Raw genomic sequence first — 22,179 nt, 5'->3', positions numbered from 1 at the left:
TTTCACACACACAGTCATCCTTTTACTTATGTGTTTACTTCCTACAATCTGGTTGTTCAGTTAGCACATGCTGGTGAAGCCAAAGGCAAAGGGTTTACCTCTGTATGGGCCATTCACTTTGTTCTATGGTTACCATTGCTGTAATACATTGATGTCTCAGAGAGGAGATTAGGCAAGATGAAATACTTCTCCAGGACTCAAGAATACTGATATACCATAGTGTCATCTTCATGTGTGAAACAACTCAGCCATGCACACAGCTCAGCTCCATGAATGCAAGTTAAGCCTGGAAAAGGGATGAGCCAGAGGAAGCGTTTAGCTCCAGCCTTGGAGGGAAAAGGTATGAATGGGTGGAGAAGAGTCCTGCAGCATAGGTTCGAAAGGTGTTGAAAACTCACCCACCAGCAGACTTTAAGACCATGGCAATCAGGTCTAGGAATCTTTGAATAAGGTATATAAATTTTCATTCAGGTTTTATATTAAATTTTGGATGAAATGGCATTTATATAATTAAGTTTTTAAAATATTCAATAGAAAATGTTTAAGAAATGTTTGTAATTCTTTTGCATAGGAGGATAATAAATTTTATCAGCTGGAATTAGTCAATCGAGAAACTAACTTCAACAAAGTATTTAACTCAAGTCCTACTGTTGGTGTTATTAATCCACTGACTAAGGTATGTGCTATAAACATTGTAAAATAGGAATGTGGTTTAAAATTGATTAAAATTTTTATTAAATATTTAGAGCAGCATAGGGTAAAGCTTCCAAAAAATGTTTTCTTAAATTTAACAATCTAGAACTAAAATCTATGAATTCTTTATGTACTCATTTTCAAATGAGATGCTAGTAATATTCATTTATTTGTTGAGAATTATATTCCTTAAAACAATATTTTATTAATATTATAAAACCTTGATTATAACATTTTGTTTTTCATATCTCTTAAAAAAAATAACAGAAAACAAAACTTTTGAATCTCCTCAAGATAACTTCTTGTCTTTTTTCCTTAGTGTTCACTATCCTCTGTGGGGTCTTGAAAAGTACTCCAAGCGCTGTATACCCAACAGCTCTCCCTGACTTAAGGCCTGCCATCTTCATGGGCCTTGGGTCGGACATGTATTCTGCTGCTCACTAATCTTCAAAGAAGGGCCTTACTTCTCTGTCTTATCACCTTTCTTGACAATTAAAATTGAACATGACCTATTCTTACACTTTGTTGCTGTCTTAGGACAGATAGCCATGTCCATTTCATTTGTCTACAAGACTCTTCTAAGTCTTATACATCTTTCTACCCCAGCTTCCTATGGCTCCCATCATAGTGCTATAGATGTAGTGGGTATTCAGTAAACATTTGTTCAGTTGCAAAATTTCATCATGTTTTCTATAAGCTACTATAAATTATTCTAGTGAATAAAGCAAGTAATAAAGAATAACTAATTATGTTTATTGGCTTTATAGGGACGACCTATCTTTTAGCAGAAATCAGTAGTGGCAATAAAAATGCCAGTGCTAAAGCTGTTTTTTGGATTCAGATTTAATTAATTTGCACATCATATCTAATTTCTCTTAGGCCCTTAACCAGAAAAGTTTCTGCTTTCAAAGCTGATAAAACTCTTCTGTTAAGAAGATGGAATCTCTCCTTCCTTCACAAGTTAAAGTGCTTCACACTTTAAACTTAAATGTTTATTAAAACCAAATGACTTAAATGATTTGTAAAAGGGAATGACTAAAGTTAGGAAGCCTATAGCTGTATCTCCACAGCCTAAAATAGTGCCTGGCATATAGAGGCCTCTCAAAAAAAATCGGTGAATGAATGAATATAGTGAGTTTCAGTTTTTAAATTCATTATTTAGTGTGAAATAAGCTTTTTTTTTTTTGAAAAGCCAGGTTATGAGACTTGTTGAAACAAGATTAGAAATATTTTCTCTTTACTTATTTTATTGGAATTACATTTTTAGTCACAAAACCGTTACTGTAGAACTTTACCAATGATACTTTTGACTTCTTAAAATAGAAACCTTAGGTAGGCTTAATTATGCCCTCTCATGACTAGAACAAGAAAATGCTAAAAATACATCTTTGTAAATTTTGACTCCCAAAAGGGACTCAATTTTCACAAATAATTCTGAAGAAGATATTATTCTTCCTTTCTTTTTGCAGTTATGCTAAAATAGGCTTCTTTTCAGCGACTTTGTGATTCACAGAAAATGACACAAAAGACAATGTCTAGATAGTTGAGATCATTATAAGTAAAGGAGGAAAAGGACCATCTTGTCTATTAATTATATTTTTTTCAAACTTCGGAATCATTTTGCTAAAAAATTATTTCATAAATTAGCACACATTTCATTAGTAAAAGATGGGAATATTCACAATATCTTACATGTTAATTTTTATCATGCTTAGCAAGATGATGTTCATTGATTCTACAGATGAATAAAATAAAGTTAATGATTTGAAAGCTGATAGGTTTTTAAAAAAAATTTTTTTTTTTTTTGGGGGGTACACCAAGTTCAATCATCTGTTTTTATACACATATCCCTGTATTCCTGCCCTCCCTTGACTCCCCCCCACCCTCCCTTGAGTCCCCCCCACCCTCCCCGTTCCAGTCCTCTAAGGCATCTTCCATCCTCAAGTTGAACTCCATTTGTTATACAACAACTTCCCACTGGCTATCTATTTTACAGTTGGTAGTATATATATGCCTGTGCTACTCTCTCTCTTCGTCTCAGCTTCCCCTTCACCCCCCGCCCCCTCCCAAACCTCGAGTTCTCCAGTCCATTCTCTGCATCTGCGTCCTTGTTCTGGTCACTGAGTTCATCAGTACCATTTTTAGATTCTGTATATGTGAGTTAGCATACAATATTTGTCTTTCTCTTTCTGACTTACTTCACTCTGTATGACAGACTCTAGGTCTATGCACCTCATTACATATAGCTCCATCTCATCCCTTTTTATAGCTGAGTAATATTCCATTGTATATATATGCCACATCTTCTTTATCCATTCATTTGTTGATGGGCATTTAGGTTGCTTCCATGTCCTGGCTATTGTAAATAGTGCTGCAATAAACATTATGGTACAAGTTTCTCTTAGGATTATGGTTTTCTTTGGGTATATGCCCAGTAGTGGGATTACTGAATCATATGGTAGTTCTATTTGTAGTTTTTTAAGGAACCTCCAAATTGTTTTCCATAGTGGCTGTACCAACTTACATTCCCACCAACAGTGCAGGAGAGTTCCCTTTTCTCCACACCCTCTCCAACATTTGTTGTTTCCAGATTTTGTGATGATGGCCATTCTGACTGGTGTGAGGTGATACCTCATTGTGGCTTTGACTTGCATTTCTCTGATGATGAGTGATGTTGAGCATCTTTTCATGTGTGTGTTGGCCATCTGTATGTCTTCTTTGGAGAAATGTCTATTTAGGTCTTCTGCCCATTTGTGGATTGGGTCATTTGCTTTTTTGGTATTAAGCTGCATGAGCTGCTTGTATATTTTGGAGATTAATCCTTTGTCCGTTGTTTCATAGGCAATTATTTTTTCCCATTCTGAGGGTTGCCTTTTAGTCTTGTTTATGGTTTCTTTCGCTGTGCAAAAGCTTTTAAGTTTCATGAGGTCCCATTTGTTTATTCTTGATTTTATTTCCATGATTCTAGGAGGTGGGTCAAAAAGGATCTTACTTTGATGGATGTCATAGTGTTCTGCCTATGTTTTCCTCTAGGAGTTTGATAGTGTCTGGCCTTACATGTAGGTCTTTAATCCATTTGGAGTTTATTTTTGTGTATGGTGTTAGGAAGTGTTCGAATTTCATTCTTTTACATGTTGCTGTCCAATTTTCCCAGCACCACTTATTGAAGAGGCTGTCTTTTTTCCATTGTATATTCGTGCCTCCTTTGTCAAAGATAAGGTGCCCATATGTGTTTGGGCTTCCTTCTGAGTTCTCTATTCTATTCCATTGATCTTCCTTTCTATTTTTGTGCCAGTACCATACTGTCTTGATCACTATGGCCTTGTAGTATAGTTTGAAGTCAGGAAGCCTAATTCCACCAACTCCATTTTTCCTTCTCAAGATTGCTTTGGCTCTTCGGGGTCTTTTGCAAATACAAATCGTAAGATTTCTTGCTCTAGTTCTGTGAAAAATGCCATTGGTAATTTGATCGGGATTGCATTGAATCTGTAAATTGCTTTGGGTAGTATAGACATTTTCACAATGTTGATTCTTCCAATCCAGGAACATGGTATGTCCCTCCATCTGTTTGTGTCGTCTTTGATTTCTTTCATCAATGTCTTAAAGTTTCTGCATACAAATCTTTTGCCTCCTTAGGCAGGTTTATTCCTAGGTATTTTATTCTTTTTGTTGCAATAGTGAATGGGAGAGTTTCCTTAATTTCTCGTTCTGCTCTTCCGTTGTTAGTGTAAAGGAATGCAAGAGATTTCTGTGCATTAATTTTGTATCCTGCTACTTTACTAAACTCATCAATTAGTGCTAGCAGTTTTCTGGTAGAGTCTTTAGGGTTTTCTATATATAATATCATGTCATATGCAAAGAGTGACTTCTTCTTTTCCAATTTGGATTGCTTTTATTTCTTTTTCTTCTCTGATTGCTGTGGCTAAAACTTCCAAAACTATGTTGAATAATAATGGTGAGAGTGGACACCCTTGTCTTGTTCCTGTTCTTAGAGGGAATTCTTCCAATTTTTCCCCATTGAGAACGATGTTGGCTTTTGGTTTCTCATATATGGCTTTTATTATGTTGAGGTAATTTCCTTCTATGCCCATTTTCTGGAGAGCTTTTATCATAAATGGATGTTGAACTTTGTCAAAAGCTTTTTCTGCATCTATTGAGGTGATCATATGGTTTTTATCCTTCAGTTTGTTGATATAATGTATCACATTGATTGATTTGCGTATATTGAAGACTCCTTGCATCCCAGGGATAAACGCCACTTGATCATGGTGTATGATTTTTTTAATGTGCTGTTGCAGTCTGTTAGCTAGTATTTTGTTGAGGATTTTTGCATCTATATTCATCAGTGATATTGGTCTGTAGTTTTCTTTTTTTGTGACATCTTTGCCTGGTTTTGGTATCAGGGTGATGGTAGCCTCGTAGAATGAGTTTGGGAGTCTTCCTCCTTCTGCAATATTTTGGAAGAGTTTGAGAAGGATAGGTGTTAGCTCTTCTCGAAATGTTTGATAGAATTTGCCCGTGAATCCACCTGGTCCTGGGCTTTTGTGTGTTGGGAGATTTTTAATCACTGCCTCAATTTCTGTACTTGTGATTGATCTGTTCATAGTTTCTATTTCTTCCTGGTTCAGTCTTGGAAGATTGTATTTTTCTAAGAATGTATCCATTTCTTCCAGGTTATCCAATTTATTGGCATCTAGTTGCTTGTAGTATTCTCTCATGATCTTTTGTATTTCTGTGGTGTCCGTTGTTACTTCTCCTTTTTCATTTCTAATTGTGTTGATTTGCATCTTCTCCCTTTTTTTCCTGATGGGTCTGGCTAATGGTTTATCAATTTTGTTAATCTTCTCAAAGAACCAGCTTTTAGTTTTATTTATTTTTCTTATGGTTTCTTTCCTTTCTTTTTCATTTATTTCTGCTCTGATCTTTATGATTTCTTTCCTTCTGCTCACTTTGGGGTTTCTTTGTTCTTCTTTCTCTAGCTGTTTTAGGTGTTAGGTTAGGTTGTTTATTCGATCATTTTCTTGTTTCTTAAGGTAGGACTGTATTGCTATAAACTTCCCTCTTAGAACTGCTTTTGCTGCATCCCATAGGTTTTGGGTTGTTGTGTTTTCATTCTCGTTTGTTTCTAGATATTTTTTGATTTCCTCTTTGATTTCTTTAATGATTTCTTGGTTGTTTAATAGTGAATTGTTTAGCCTCCATGTGTTTGTATTTTTTGCAGTTTTTTTCCTGTAATTGATATCTAGTCTCATGGCATTGTGGTCTGAGAAGATGCTTGATATGATTTCAATTTTCTTGAATTTGCTGATGTTTGATTTGTGACCCAAGATGTGATCTATCCTGGAAAATGTTCCATGTGTACTTGAGAAGAAAGTGTATTCTGTCGTTTTTGGATGTAATGTCCTATAAATATCAATTAAGTCGAGATGGTCTAATGTGTCATTTAAAGCTTGTATGTCTGTATTTATTTTCTGTTTGGATGATCTGTCCATTGATGTAAGTGGGGTGTTCAAGTCTCCCACTATTATTGTGTTACTGTCGATGTCCCCTTTTATAGCTGTTAGCATTTGCCTTATGTATTGAGGTGCTCCTATGTTGGGGGCATAGATATTTACCACTGTGATATGTTCTTCTTGAATGGATCCCTTGATCATTATGTAGTGTCCTTCCTTGTCTCTTTTAATAGTCTTTACTTTCAAGTCTAATTTGTCTGATATGAGTATTGCTGCTCCAGCTTTCTTTTGACTTCCATTTGCATGGAATATCTTTTTCCATCCCTTTACTTTCAGTCTATATGTATCCCTTGGTCTGAAGTGGGTTTCTTGTAGGCAGCATATAGAAGGGTCTTGTTTTTGTATCCCTTCAGCCAGTCTGTGTCTTTTGGTTGGAGCATTTAATCCATTTACGTGTAAGGTGATTATTGACATGTGTGTTCCAATTACCATTTTCTTAATTGTTTTGGGTTTGTATTTGTAGGTGTTTTCCTTTTCTTGTGTTTCCTACTTAGAGAAGTTCCTTTAGCACTTGTTGTAAGGCTGGTTTGGTGGTGCTGAATTCTCTTAACTTTTGCTTGTCTGGAAAGCTTTTGATTTCTCCCTCAAATCTGAATGAGATTCTTGCTGGGTAGAGTATTCTTGGCTGTAGGTTTCTCTCTTTCAGGACTTTCAGTATATCCTGCCAGTCCCTTCTGGCCTGCAGAGTTTCTGTAGAAAGGTCAGCTGTTATCCTGATGGGTTTTCCCTTATATGTTGTTTGTTGCTTTTCTCTTGCTGCTTTTAATATTTTTTCTTTGTGTTTAATTGTCATTAGTTTGATTAATATGTGCCTTGGTGTATTTCTTCTTGGGTTTATTCTGTATGGGACTCTCTGTGCTTCTTGGACTTGGTGAATTATTTCCTTTCCCATGTTTGGGAAGTTTTCCACTATAACCTCTTCAAATATTTTCTCAGACCCTTTCTTGTTTTCTTCTTCTTCTGGGATGCCTATTATTCGAATGTTGGTACGCTTAATGTTATCACTGAGGTCTCTGAGACTGTCTTCTCTTCTTTTTATTCTTTTTTCTTTTTCCTGCTCTGTGGCAGTTATTTCCCCCATTCTGTCTTCCAACTCACTTATTCATTCTTCTGTCTCAGTCATTCTGCCAGTTATAGCATCTAGAGTGTTTTTAATTTCAGTTATTTTTTTATCCATTGCTGTTTGTTTTTCTGAGTTCTTATGAACTGTTTCTTGTACTTTCTCTATTTTGTTATCGAGATTTTGTATCATTTTTACTATCATTACTCTGAATTCTTTTTTAGGCATTTTTCCTATTTCCTCTTCATTTATTTGGTCTTGTGGGTTTTCTTCCTGCTCCTTTGCCTGCATGGTGTTTCTTTGTTTCCTCATGGTTGTCCAAACTTTTGGGGTTGCTTGTCCCGGCCTTAGAGGTGTTTATAGAAGACTGTCCAAGCCTCAGAGTAATGGCCAAGTGTTGGGTTAAACAAATATTAAGTCTAGGAAATACATACATGTATAAGACACACAATTACTGAATCCATTAGGACATAAGGCTCTGGAAAGACCTGACAGAACCCCAGTGTGCTATCAGATATTCAAAGAGAAACCCAACAGAAATTGACAACTGAAACAGAACAAATCAGAGACAAAAGCAAAAGCAAACAAAGAAACAACAGCTTACACATACAAACACTAATCCAGGGAGATTTTGTAAGCTAGAATCAAATATAGAAAAGAGCTAGAGTACCACCAGAGAGAATGGAGATTCTCAGAATGAAATTAGACAATTGTACTAAGAACTAAGATAAAGACAAAAACCAAATATTAAATACCAAGGCAGTGTGTCATCTGGAGAATAGAGCAAGGAGTCTGAGGAGATCGATAGTGTTGCTTATAATTATGTTAAGATAAAATAAAGTAAAAATGGATGGAAGAAAGGGGAACAGAAGAGTGTAGTGTGATTGGAAATATGCAAATAAAGAAGAATAGAAATGTATAAAAGGGATGAAAGGAAAGTATGAGAGATATATTGTCTGTACTACCAAAAACTTAGTTAGAAATAGAAGTATATAAAAAGGCAAAGAAATAAAAATAGAATAAAAAATAGCACTAAAAAAATTGTTATAAAACTTGTAGATCCCTTAGGACTAAGATCATAATTAATAAAGGAAAAAAAAAAATCCAGAACTGATCCCAGAATGGACCAGTTCAATAGGTATTGATACTACTATTTCTGTTTCCTTAGCATCTCAGCTGTAAGTGTCCTTCTCCTTGCCTTGGGTTTTTTTGCATTATTCTGTGACCAGCAGAGCTTCCTTTATTGTCGTCTGTAAGCCTCGGTGTGTGGGGAGGGAGAGGGTACAATAGTGGCTCCTTCCCCTGGGAGTGAGTGAGCAGTGGCACACTGTTGTTTCAGTCAGGCTTGGAGGTGCCTGTTGCAGAGGGATGCTGGTGGCTCAGGTGTAAACAGAAAGTCTCAGAGTTGGGCCTCTCTTGTGTTTTTTATTTTTTCTCGGCAGCCTCCCTGCTGCCGCTCCGCTCGGAGGGGTTTTAATCTAGCCCCGCCCGAGTGCCTGAGGGTACTTGTTATCCCTGAGCACTGTAGGTGGCCCACAGGGCATCTCTCCACTGCCTGTTGCAGAGGCACCTAAAGAGAGAGAGAGAGCCTATGCCCGTGCCTCCTCCCTCCCCCCCCCCCCCCATGAACCTGCAGCATCCAGCCGCCATCATGGCCAGGCAGTTCTCAGGGGCAGGCACTCCTCGCCGCGGACCTCTTCCCTCCTGTCCTCTCTGTCCTTCACCTTACTGGCAACGCTGATAGGTTTTAATAATCTGCAGTTGTATTGCTCTTCTCATCCATCAATTTTAAAGACCAATTAAAAGATTAAAAAAATGATTGCTTTTGTTTTATAACCTTTAAATTTTTTAAAAGATTGTGAGCTAATTGTAATACTACCAATTAATTGGTAAATGAGACTCAAGTATACAGCTTCTTCCCTCTTCAAAGAGATGGTGCAGTGAATTTAAACCCAAATTATTTCTCTAGGTCAGCTCTAAGTCCTAGGTAGAAATGTGAGATTTGTTTCAAACTACTTTGCCAAGCATTTTCTCATTCCTTTTATTTTCCAGGCAAGGACTGCCTCCTTTTGACAGATGGCTAAAGTTCACGGACCTCTTTTAAAATTATGTTAACTTTTCACCTTCTCCTAATTTTAGCCTAAACCCATTTAACCTCATGGTATCCACGAGATCTACTCTTTCCCCTTTCCTCTCAGTATACTTTATCCCTTGGCCTTCTTTCCATCCCCTCCTCTCCTCCCCATGAACCATTCCTAACCGTGCCTTCCTCATTTTTCCTGTCCTAGAAGCATGTCTGTCTGTGACGATTCCATGTAGATAAAGAGCACCTCCAAGGATCCCCAGACCACACTTTGGGTAACACTGGTTCATCTTAACATCCAGCTTCCAAAATTTTCCCGTACCAAATTTATATCTTCTACTCTTCCTGTTTTCACATTTGTCCTTATGCGGGGACTGTCCTCACATGTATTATTTTTAACACAGCAAAAGAAGAAGAATGATAAATCACCAACAAACAGGTTTGTGAGTGTCCCCAATCTAAGTGCTCTGGAATCTGGTGGCGTGGGCAATGGACATCCTAGCCGCCTGGACCCCATTCCTAATTCTCCAGTCCACGACATTGAGCTCAACAGCAGCAAGCCACTGCCACAGCCAGTGCCACCCAAAGAGCCCAAGACATTTTTGAGGTGAGCCCCGTCTCACCAGTGATTTCTTTTTTTTTAACGTGAGAAATTTACTTTCTTACATTGCAGAAATCTACTACTTTAAGAACAGCCTAGGAAAAGAAATTTGACTGTGAAATCTTTTCAGAATGTATTTACCACCTCTCTAGAGAACTCCTTTTTAACTGTTAAAAAGATTTTTTTCTATTTCCTCGTCAGTTTTCTAAATGCTTAAAGAGGTGCTAATTCATATGCTTAGAATTTTAATATTTATGGACCACTGCTTCATTTTTAGAATTATCACTGATTTTTCATTAAGAAATTCAAAATATTTTTTATTTATTAAGTGGTTTTTGTTTCTTATCTGTATTTTTCCCTTGCTTATTTATAAATATACATGTTTATTGCCAAAATAAAAAATATATAAGCTCTGGGAACTTAAAAGTAGGAAATTTAGAAGAAAATTTTATAATTAATATTCCAATTTTATCTCAGAGTTCTTGAGTAAATGTATTAACAAGTAAAATTTGAATGAAATCCAGTTGTTTATCCATTAAATAAAGTCAAAGTACTGTCATTTTGTGCTTATCTTACTATTACTGATTTTGTGCTGTTTTAAAATTTATTTTTTGATTTATTCTTAGTAAGTCTCAGTGTCACTAGTAATAATCTTACAGGTAGTCCACTTTTTTTCTAGGCTAAATGATTAATGACTAGTTAATGACATTATTTTAAGTAGAAAAAAATAGCAAGAATGAAAAATAGTCAAATACACCTTTGAATGTGTCTCCTGCTAAATATTTTGTGTTGCTTATTTTCCCTTGTGCATGGGTATGTTCAGGTATCAGTAAGATGCATGTGCATGGGCTCAAGGAACATGACTACTGGAGTTTCCATTATACATTGTTGCGTGCCTTGTAATTTCCCCCAGAGACGGTAGGGATTCTTTTACTTTCTTAACTAGCCCAAAGAATCTTTAGTTAGACTTAAGTATAGATTATATAACTTTGAAGATGGAGGGGAAATTGCCTTTTTAATGCATTCATTTCCCCCAGAGTATCTGCTTATGGAATTATGAAAGTTTAATATAAATATGCATATAGAAAAAATATTATATCATGGTTTAGTTACTTTAGTTCTGTTTAAGGACACATCAGTAAGAAATGCTTGTGTCAGATTCTAAAATTTTTCTTAAATTAACTAAAAGAGAAAAGGTGCTGAACAAGAAGAATGTTCTCTTGTTCGCTCTCATTTCCCCACAGTTCCTCCTGAACTTTTTTTATTCCAAGAAGGTCACGTTACTTTTCTCAGCTGTTTGATTTTTTTGTAATTGTTGTAATGTGGCTCCTTGCTAATGGACTTCATCTGAGCCGCGCTGCTGCTGCTGCTGCACCCTCAGGGAGGGGAGAACACAGTCTAGTGTAGAGGAAGTAGCACATCTTTAAAATGCACCTCCTAACGTAGGGAACCAGCTGTGGTCATCTGCACTGATGTTTTATGTGCTTTTCCCTTCATTTTACCAAACAGCTTAATGCTGGGTTACATGTCTCTCTCTTTATGAATTCAGTCCTCCTCAGAGTGAAGCTTCCCCGGTGGCTTCTCCAGATCCCCAGCGCCAGGAGTGGTTTGCCCGGTACTTCACATTCTGAAAGAATTGTGTTGCCACAGTTCTGGGTGGACTGTTAACTAAGAGCATGACCTTATACAGATCATTATGTGAACAGGCTTTCCTATGTCAACACTGTGAGAAAGTATTTGTCTCTCCAACTGAAAATGCACTGTATTTCCTGTGATATTTATTGGAATCACTCTATAAGGTACTATATTATGTGTGTAATTATAACAGTTATTTTTATTTGAGATGGAAGAGTCTTTAACCTTTGTAATTACTGCATAATAAATTTTGTTAGAACAAACAGTGTTTCTTTTTTTCTAGTAAGTTTGTTTTTAATTTTTAAATACTCTTAAATTCCAGGTAAGACTTGCCAGAAAAAGTTTTACTACATAATAACCATAAAATATCAAATTATTTTACTTCAATAATAACAAAATCAGGACAGGGAAATATGTTATAACCTATCGATTTGTTTCATTACCATGTATAACTGTAACTAAATTGTAATGAAAACACTTGTGGAAATCATGGACTTTCGAGTGTATAAAGTACTGCCAACTTATTTATAGTGTTTTTTTTTTAATTGTTCTGATAGTTGAGGACTTAGAATTTCTAGCACAGCATCTATGCTCAGTATTACAAAGCCAGCTTGTTAGTTTTCTAAATAGGCAATGTAGTATTGACACATGACCATGGACCCAGCTAACCACTAACACACATTAATGAGATCTATTCTCCCTTTTAAGTTTTCAGTCCAGCTTGGCAGGCTACTGTATTGTATCTTGTGGCCTGAAAGAGTGGATCCATTTCTAAGAGTGCCAACTTTAGTTGACTGAGTCATGTAGATTTTAGAAGAACGTGGGTGAACATAACCTATGAGTGATTATAACAATGTTGAAGACCCACTTTTAAATGGTTGTTACGTGTCAGGCACTGTGCTAAGGGGCCAGTAGAAAGATTATCTCGTTTAATCGTCACAAAATTTTCAAGGAATAAACCATAGCATATGAGTGTGCATGGCTGGCAGTGTGTTATTTAAATTATCCTGAAAAAAAGTTCTTATAAAATGCTTGCTTTGAATTTTGTGTTCAACTAAGAGATTGAATTTTCCAACAAAAATGGTTAATGCTTATTTCAGAAAATACACTTATAAGCTCATTTTCTTGCCCCTAGTTCATACATATCCCATAATTTGGACATTTATTTACCAAGGATTTGATGATTAGAACTCCTGCAGGTGATCATGCTAGATACGAGCACACGAAGATGAATACCTGTCCTCAAGGAGCTAATCATATACTTACTGAAATAGTCCAGAACCAAACTTTTTTTTACAGCTATATCAGAAGGACCACAAATAGGATTGATGGAACATACAGTGGGAGCGGAGAAGTGATTCCTACCTGGGTGGTGGCTACCTGCCTATGGTGTCAAGCTACCTAAGCTGGACATGGAAGTGGTACTCAAGTATAATATTGAAGGATGAGTAGGAATTAACCAGACAGACCAAAGGTGGGGCTGTTTAAGCTGAATCAACAGTCAGGAAAGTGCAGGCCAGCTGCATCCAGAGAACTCAGTGTAGTCCTGTAGGACCACAGGGCATAGTAAGAGAGCAGCCATTTCTTGAGCACCTGCCTTGTATTAGACAGTATAATTTGAACATTTTTAACCCTTCAACCACCCAGATTAAAAACCTGAACTCCCCCTCTTTGTCATCCCCCCACCATACATATATACATATACACACGTACCTGCTAAAGGTTGAAACCTGTACTCTTTATGCTACAAACAGCCTGGAATGCTTAGTAAGGAATTCAACTTGATCCTCTGGAATCTGGAGCAGGTAGTAAATAGCACGGTTAGGTTTTAAACTGTTTAGTCAGCATATTGGCCGCAGTTTGTTCAGAACAGATGGGGACCTAACAGCAATACCCAATTCAAGATTTATTAAATTGGTTCAGATGAGGACTAAAAGGAAGAACTGTTAATGGGAATGGAAATGAGGGAATAAAGAGTGAAAATGTAGAACTGGCCGAAGCTGGTGACAGGTACGTGTGGAACATGAAAGAACACGAAGTGTGGGCAAAAGATGCAGTGTGATTTCAGGTATGGTGATGCTAATTGAATAACAGAAGCAGTCAAACACAAGGGTCTGGAACATGGCGTGTATGCATATATGAGCTCAACAAAGCCAAAGGGGTGTGGACGAAAGTAACAAGGAACAGAGTTGTGCCCAGAACTCTGGGGGACAGCAACACTTAAAGGGCAGGCAGGCCTTGAATGAGAAGGAGAAGTAGAGTTATAGATCCCCAAAAGCATGATGTTGTGGAAGAAGAATGCTCCAAAGAGAGAGCAGCCAGCCAACAACGTCAAGTGCTGCAGAGATCAGGGAAAGGAAATAAGGAGAAGTGTCCACTGGCCTTGACAACTAGAAAATGGTCTTAGGAAAGGCAGAGTCAGGGTAGGTGGCAGCAGCAAAAGCTAGATTGCAGGGAAGAGAGGTGAAAGGGAGTCGAGGCAGTGAGCGAGTGACAATCCCTCTTTGAAGAAACTCTGGCTATACAGGTAAGGGGAAGAGAAGGTAATAGTGAGGCTGGGATATGGGGTCCCATGGGTTTTGTTTGTGTTTTATATTTTGCTACTGGGGAGGGAGAGAAGGAGAAGACAGGTGACACTTTTATAACTTTCAACTGTGTCACTGTCTTACATGCAATAACATTACAGAGATGGCCAAAGAAGTCCCATAATGTTATTAGCACCGTGACTGAAGAAGTTTCAGCAAGACATTTATTGTGATAGAATATAAGCAGCAACATGGAATCCTAGAATCTTGGAGTTAGAAGAGGCCTTAAGGCCATCCCTTCTAATCTCCTACAGAATGCCTGAATCTCCTCTACAACATCCCTGAGTGAACGTTAATACTTCATTGATAGGAAGCTCACCTCTTGTGAGGCTCCCTCCCTGCCTACTGGCTCTGCCACCAACAAGTATCTTAAGCTCAGTCTCCTGCACTGTGTAGTAAGATGGATACTTTTTACCCTACCTTCCTACAAAGATAATGAGAGCCAGTGAGCCACAGCTACTGAGCCCAGTGCTGCAACTACAGAAGCCTGTGCACCTAGAGTTCGTGCTCCACAACAAGAGAAGCCACTGCAATGAGAAGCCTGTGCACCGCAAGGAAGAGTATCCCCCGCTCACACGGCAACTAGAGAAAGCCCATGCACAGCAACGAAGACCCAACACAGCCAAGGAGCGAAGGAAGGAAAAGAGCAGTAGGAGCATCTTTTGTTCTATTGAGATGACTCTAAATGGGCTCCTGCGTGGCTCCTGAATGGGGCTGGTCACCAGAAAGACTAAACCATGATTAGAAGCTTGGAATTTTCACTCCATCTCCCGCATTCTCCGGAGAGGGGAGAGGGACTGGAAACAGTTAATAACAGACCATGCCTACGTGAGGAAGCCCCCGGAGAATGCCAGGAGGGTGGGGTCTGGAGAGCTTCCGAGTTGGCCAGCACATCCACGTGAGGATGATGAGGCAACCCAATTCCGTGGGACAGAAGCCACTCAGGGGACCTTCCCAGATCTCATCCTATTATAGTTATTTATCTGGTGTTCATCAGAATCCTGTATCACATCCTTTAAGAAATGTAAATATAAGTATCTCCCTGAGTTCCATAAGGTGCTCTAGCAAATTGATTGAACTCAGGGAGGGGGTCGTTGGAACCTCTATCTACAGCAGATCAGTCAGAAAGACAGGTGATGACCTGGGCTTGCAACTGGCATCTGAAGTAGGTGTGGCGGAAGGGAGGGGTTCACTCTTGTGGGACCGAGCCCTTAACCTATGGGCTCTGACGCTATCTCTAGGGAGATGATATCAGGATTGAGTTAAATTGTAAGACACTCCACTGGTGTCAGACTTGCCTGTTACTGTGGGGAAAAACTCCATACACTGGATGTTCAGAAGCGTCAGAGTGAAGTTTTTTTTTTTGTGAGGACTAAAGGAGACTCAGAGAAAAAACACAGAGTAGGACAAAGCTTTTTCCCCCCTACACAGAAAGGAACACAGAAAAAACCGAGTTTTTCATTTTTAACAAGAAATTGAAAATACATTAAGACAAATCACAAACTGCTGAACCCAGTAATAAACAGAAAATTTGCAAAGGTGCCAAAGGGAAGAGGAACATAAAATATTTGAAGAAATATTAGAAGAGCACTAGAAATCATAACTACATGAGTAAATATATACAATTTTTTTTTAGTTTAAATTTCTTTAAAAGATCATTGAGACATCTGGTGTTAACTCTGACTCATAAGAAACATGAAAATCACCACTCAATTCTAACAACAGGTGAAAACCTGAAACACTGAAAAATCAACAGCTCTTCTTAAATTCATAGGAGAGTGAGCTCACAGGGCAAACTATTACTCCCTGAATTGAAGAGACAAGAGAGAATCACAACTTACCAGGGCAGAAACTCACGAGCGGAAAATCTCCATAGGAACCGGTACTGGCTTAGGGAAACAGACTGTAATCCACATATTACTGTGTGGGCTCAATGTGGGCAAGTCTGAAAAGTTAAAAACTCCAGAGGGACCCACTCCCACTTTTGTGGGTTTTACCTCCAGGAGTTCATCAGGTCCTCACAGTAAATATTGGAGAAAATCCCTTCATGCTTCTGGCAGGATCTGGGGAAAGGGAACCATTTTGAAATACACCAGAGCATTCTGTTCTTGGTAAGCGCTGCCCTCAGCTGAAACTATTTCACCAGAGCCCAACCTGCTGGCATCAATCAGAGACTAACTGACCTTGGGGAAGGAAAATAACCATCTCCAGCTGGCTCTAGCCTTCCACATGAAGGAAGGGGAATACACAACTCCAGGCTCCTTTAGCCTTCCACAGGGGAGAAGGAAAATATCCGGATCCAGACTGTTCCAACCATCCTGTCCCACCTAAGGGGGAAAGGGACTGAGAAGAACGTGAAAATTCACAATTTAAAGGCAGAGACTCATTAAAAGATTGAGACCTAATCATAGGACTATATAGAACACGTCTCCTCACTCCACACCTTACCCCCACATTACTAAAGGCCTATTTATAGCACTTTTACCCAGTATATCATCTCTATCGTTCAACAAAAAATTATAAGGTATACTTAAAGGAAAAAAGAAACCCACACAGTTTGAAGAAACAGAGCAAGCATCAGAACCAGGCTCTGATATGGCAGGGATATTGGAATATTCAGACTGAAAATTTAAAACTATGATTAATATTCTAAGGGCTCTAGTGGATAAAATAGACAGCATGCAAGAACAGATGGGCGATGTATGTAGAGAGATGGAAATTCTAAGAAAGATGCAAGAAGAAATAGTAGAGATTAAAAACACTAACTAAAATAAGGAATACCTTCGATGGGCTCATTAGTAGATAGCACACAGCTGAGGAAGGAGTCTCTGCACTTGAGGATATGTCAGTAGAAACCTCCAAAACTGAAAAGCAAAGAGAAAAAAGACTGGAAAAAAAAAAAAAAAAAAAAAACAAACAACCCACTGGAACATCCAAGAATTGTGGGACAATTACAGAAGGTATACCATACACACAATGGGAATACCAAACGGAGTAAGAGAAAGGAACAGAAGAAATATTTAAAGTAATAATGACTGAGGACTTCCCCCAAAGTAATGTCAGATTAATGTTAAAGAAAAAAATCCTGAAAGAAGTCAGGGGAAAAAAAACACTTGCAGAGAAACAAAGATAAAAATTATATTCAACTCACCCTTAGAAACTATGCAAGCACGAAGAAAGAGTAAAATACTTGGTGTTAAGAGAAAAATCCTACCAACCTAGGATTCTGTATGCTGCAAAATTACCCTTCAAAAGTGAAGTAGAAATAAAGATTTTCTCAGACAAATACAAATTGAGGGAGTCTGTTGCCAGCAGACCTGCCTTGCAAGAAAAGTTAAAAGTTCTCTGAAGAGAAGGAAAATAATATTGGTCAGAAACGCAGATCTACATAAAGTAAGGAAGAGTATTGAAGGAGGACTAAATAAAATAAAAACTTTGATTTCTTTTCCTATCCTCGATCTAACAGACAACAGTTCAAAATAATAACAATGTATTCATTATGCATATCTAAGTCTTATAAGCTTATATGAGCAAAGTGGATGAGTGCAATGATACAAGAGATGGGAGGGAAGATTCAGGATTACTTTGTTACTGTAAAATACTGGCACTATCCTTGAAGTGGTACAGTGTTATTTGAAAGTGGACTTGGATAGTTATAATGTATATTGCAAATTCTAGCAGGTAACCAATTAAAAAAGTAAAAAAGAAAAAAAAAAGGAACTGGAATCTCATAAAATGCTCACTCAAAACCACAAAAGGCAGAAAAAGTACGGAAGGCAAATACAGGAACAAAGAACAAGGGTAACAAGTAGAAAAGACTAACAAATATAACAGACATTAATCCAACTAAATCAATAATCACTTTGTATGTCAAATGGTCTTAATGCACCAATTAAAAGTCAGAGATTGCCAGAGTGGATAAAAAAAAATAAGATCCAACTATATGTTTTATATTAGGAACCCACTTTAAATATAAAAACATATAGATGAAAAGTAAAGGGATGGAGAAAGATTTACCGTACTAACACTAGTCTAAAGAAAGCAGTAGCTATATTAATTTCAGACAGATTGGACTTCACAGCAAGAATAGTTGTCAGGGAGAGAGAGGGTCATTACATAATGATAAAGGAATCAACACTCCAAAAACATAACAATCCTTAATATGTATGCACCTCAGAACACGTGAGCCAAAAACTGATGGAACTCAAAGGAGAAAAAGATGAATCTAAATTACAGTTGGAGACTTACACACCCCTCTAGAGAAATGTACAGATCCAGTTGCATAATACCAGTAAGGCCATAGTTGAACTCAACAACACTGTCAATCAAGTGGATATAATGGACATCTACAGACTACTTCATCTAACAACAGCAGACTGCATTCCTCTCAGAACATTCCTAACATAGAACATTCAGCAAGACAGATTATATTCTGTGTCATAAAATACACCTTAACAAATTTAAAAGAACAGAAATCATACAATGTCTGCTCTCAGACCACAGTGGAAGTAAACTAGAAATAAATAACAGAAGGAAGTTTGGAAAAATCACAAAATACTTGAAGATTAAGCAACACACTTCTAAATACCAAAGGGATCAAAAAAAAAAAAAAAATCTCGAGAGAGATTTTTAAAATATTTTGAACTAAATGAAAATGAAAACACGATTTATCAAAATTTGTGGAATGCAAAATTTGTGGAAAACAAAATTTGTGGAAAACAGTGCCTAGAGAGAAATTTATAGCATTGAATACATGTATTAGAAAAAAAGAAAAATCCAAAAATCAATCATCTAAGCTTCTACCTTGGATAACTAGGGAAAGAAGAGCAAATTAAGTCCAAAGTAAGCAAAAGAAAAGAAATAATAAGAATTAGCACAGAAATCAATGAAACCAAAAAGAGACAGTCAATAGAGAATAAGCCTCTGGCCTAAGAAAAACAGAGAGAAAATACAAATTACAAATACCAGAAATGAGACAGGGGATACCAGTAAAGATCCCACAGCCATTCAAAGGATCATAATGAAATATTACAAACAACTCTATGCCCACAAATTTGATAACCTAGATGAAATGGACCAATTCTTTTAAAGACACGATCTGCCAAAAGAATAGAGTCTAAATAGGCATATATATATATATATAGGCATATATAATTAATACTGAAAGCACCGGATTCATGGGTTTAATGGTGAATTCCTTTTTTTTAATGGTGAATTCTTATCAAACATTTAGGGACAAAATTATACAAATTCTCTACAATCTCTTCCAGAACACAAAAGCAGAGAGAATATTTCCTAATTCATTCTTTTAGGCCAGCATTACTCTAACACCAAAATCTTACAAGCACATTACAAGAAAATCACAGGCCAATAGCTCTCAAGAACATACATGCAAAAATCCTTAACAAAATTTTAGCAAATCGAATCCACCATTGTATAAAAAGAATTAGGCACCACACCCAAGTGGGATTTATCCACAATATGTAAGATGGCTCAAATTTGAAAATCAATTAATGTAATCACTCACATGGTCAGGATAATAAAAGAAAATCACAGGATCATATCATGAGACACAGAAAAAGCATTTGACAAAATTCAACACACATTCATGATAAAAACTCAGCAAACTAGAAATAGAGGCAGACTTCCTCAACTTGATAAAGAGCATCTACAAAATCCTACAGCTAACATCATATTTAATGGTGAGAAAACTGAAGCGTTCCTACTAAGATCAGGAACAAGGCAAAGATGTCCCCTCTCATCACTGCTTTTCAACATCATACTGAAAGTCCTAGCTTATGCAATAAGAAAAGGAAATAAAAAGCATACAGATTAAGAAGGAAGAAATAAAGCTATCCTTATTTGTACATGACATGACTGTTTATATAGAAAATATGAAAAAATCTATCAAAAACTTCTAGAACTAATATGTAATTACAGAAAGATTTCAGGATATAAGGTTAATATGCAGAGTCAATTGTTTTCTTATCTACCAGCAATGCACAAGTGGAATTTGAAATTAAAAACATATTACCATTTACATTAACACTCCCCCCTAAAGGAATAGTTTGGTATAAATCTAAGAAAATATATACAAGATCTATATGAGAGAAACTGAAAATCTGATAAAAGATATCAAAGAAGAACTAGATAAGTGAAGAGGTAGCTATTCCATGTTCATGGATAGAAGAGTCAATATTGTCAAAAATGTCAGCTCTTTCCAACTTGATCTATAGAGTCATCTCATCAAAATCAAAATCCCAGCAAGTTATTTTGTGAATGCTGACAAAGTGATTCTAAAAGTTTATGTGAAAGAGGAAAAGACCCAGAATAGCCAACTCAATATTGAATAAAAAGAACAAATTGGAGGACTAACAATACCTGAGTCCAAGACTTACTATAAAACCACAGCAATCAACACACTGTGGTATTCATGAAAGAACAGACAAATAGATTGGTGGAACAGAATAGAGAGCCCAGAAACAGACCCACATAAATATAGCCAACTGATCTTTGACAAAGGAGCAAAGGCAATACAACTCCTTGACAGATGGAGCAAAGATAATCTTTTCAACAATGGTACTGTTACTGAGTCCAAGCTCTTACTACTTGCTGCACAACAGGCCAATAAATTGAGAGAGAAGTTGCTGGGGTAAGGAATAGCGACTTTATTCAGAAAGCCAGCAGACTGAGAAGATGGTGTCCCAAACAACCATCTTGCCTGAGTTAGAATTCAGTCTTCTTTTATAGTGAAAGGGGAGGATGGTTGTTATAAACTTCTTGGTGCTGGAATCCTTTGTTCTTGTAGCTGGCTCTGTAGGTCTGGTCACAGTATTCCTATAAACCTCCAATGAGACAAATGTTATTCTCTGTTCTGCAACTTTCTATTTCGAAGTGAATGGAAACGTGTTATAGCTTTAAAGATCAGAGCCTTGAGAATGGTCTGTCCTCTATATTTCAGGGTATAGGCAACATTATTTTATAAAAGGTGCAGAGCCAGCATGACTGAGCACAGGCAACAGAGCACAAGGGTTAGAGCTAAAGGAACAGATTTACATGGAGTTAAGTTTGTTCTTCCCTGTTACAGCACTGGAACAACTGCACATCCACAGGTGCACGTGCATGTGCACACACACACACACACACTCCTAGACATAGACCCTACATTCTTCACGAAAGTTAACTCAAGGTGAATCATGGACCAAAGTGGAAAACACAAAACTATATTAAAAAAAAAAACTATAAAAGTCCTAGAACAAAGGAGAAAATCTAGATGCTCTGGGGTGATGACATTAAATATAACACCAAAAGCACAATCCATGTGAGGAAAAACTGATTAGCGGGACTTAATTAAAATTAAAATATGCTCTGTGAAAAAAAATGTCAAAGACAATGAGAAGCCTAGAAACAGACTGGGATGAAATATTTGCAAACACATTTATAAAGGGTCCTTAAAATTCGACAATAAGAAAACAAGCAATGTTATTAAAAAATGGACAAAAGACCTGAAGACACCTCACCAAAGAAGATATATAGATGAAAATTAAGCACATGAAAAGATATTCAACATCATATGTCATCAGGGAAATGCAAAGCAAAATAACAATGAGATACTACATATCTATTAGAATGGCTAAAATCCAAAACATCAAATGCTGGAGAGGATGTGGAGCAACAGGAACTCTCATTCATGGCTGATGGGAATGCAAAATGGTACAGTCTGGAAGACATTTTGGTGGTTTCCTACAAAACTGCTCTTACCCTATGATGCAGCAATCATGCTCCTTGGTATTTACCCAAAGGAGCTGAAAACTTATGGCAAAACCTGCATGTGGATGTTTATAACAGCTTTAGCCGTAATTGGCAAAACTTGGAAGCAACCAAAATGTTCTTCTGTAGGTGAGTGGATAAAGTGTGGTACGTCCAGATAATGGAACATTATTCAGTACCAAAAAGAAATGAGCTGCCGAGTCATGAAAAGACATGAAGGGGGACTTCCATGGTGGTCC

At 37.2% G+C, this 22,179-nt stretch overlaps 1 protein-coding gene across 6 annotated transcripts in view; it reads left to right on the top strand.

Moving 5' to 3' along the window:
* FAM184A (family with sequence similarity 184 member A) overlaps window positions 1-11,848 on the top strand; it is a 112,231-nt gene extending 100,383 nt beyond the window's left edge. For 3 of the 6 annotated variants that reach the window (XM_057739347.1, XM_057739345.1, XM_057739348.1), the window contains 3 exons: window positions 572-676; window positions 9,754-9,956; window positions 11,500-11,848. In XM_057739347.1, the coding sequence (XP_057595330.1) occupies window positions 572-676; window positions 9,754-9,956; window positions 11,500-11,581 (390 nt within the window). In that variant the 3' untranslated portion in view covers window positions 11,582-11,848. Of the gene's footprint in view, window positions 1-571; window positions 677-9,753; window positions 9,957-10,773 lie in introns of those variants that run through there. The other 3 variants (XR_009054342.1, XM_057739346.1, XR_009054343.1) reach the window with 3 other exon arrangements.
* Window positions 11,849-22,179: the final 10,331 nt, after the last annotated feature.

The sequence above is a fragment of the Hippopotamus amphibius genome, chromosome 6 (assembly GCF_030028045.1).
Source record: "Hippopotamus amphibius kiboko isolate mHipAmp2 chromosome 6, mHipAmp2.hap2, whole genome shotgun sequence".
Lineage (NCBI taxonomy): Eukaryota > Metazoa > Chordata > Mammalia > Artiodactyla > Hippopotamidae > Hippopotamus > Hippopotamus amphibius.
This window is presented reverse-complemented; position numbering and strand designations above follow the sequence as displayed.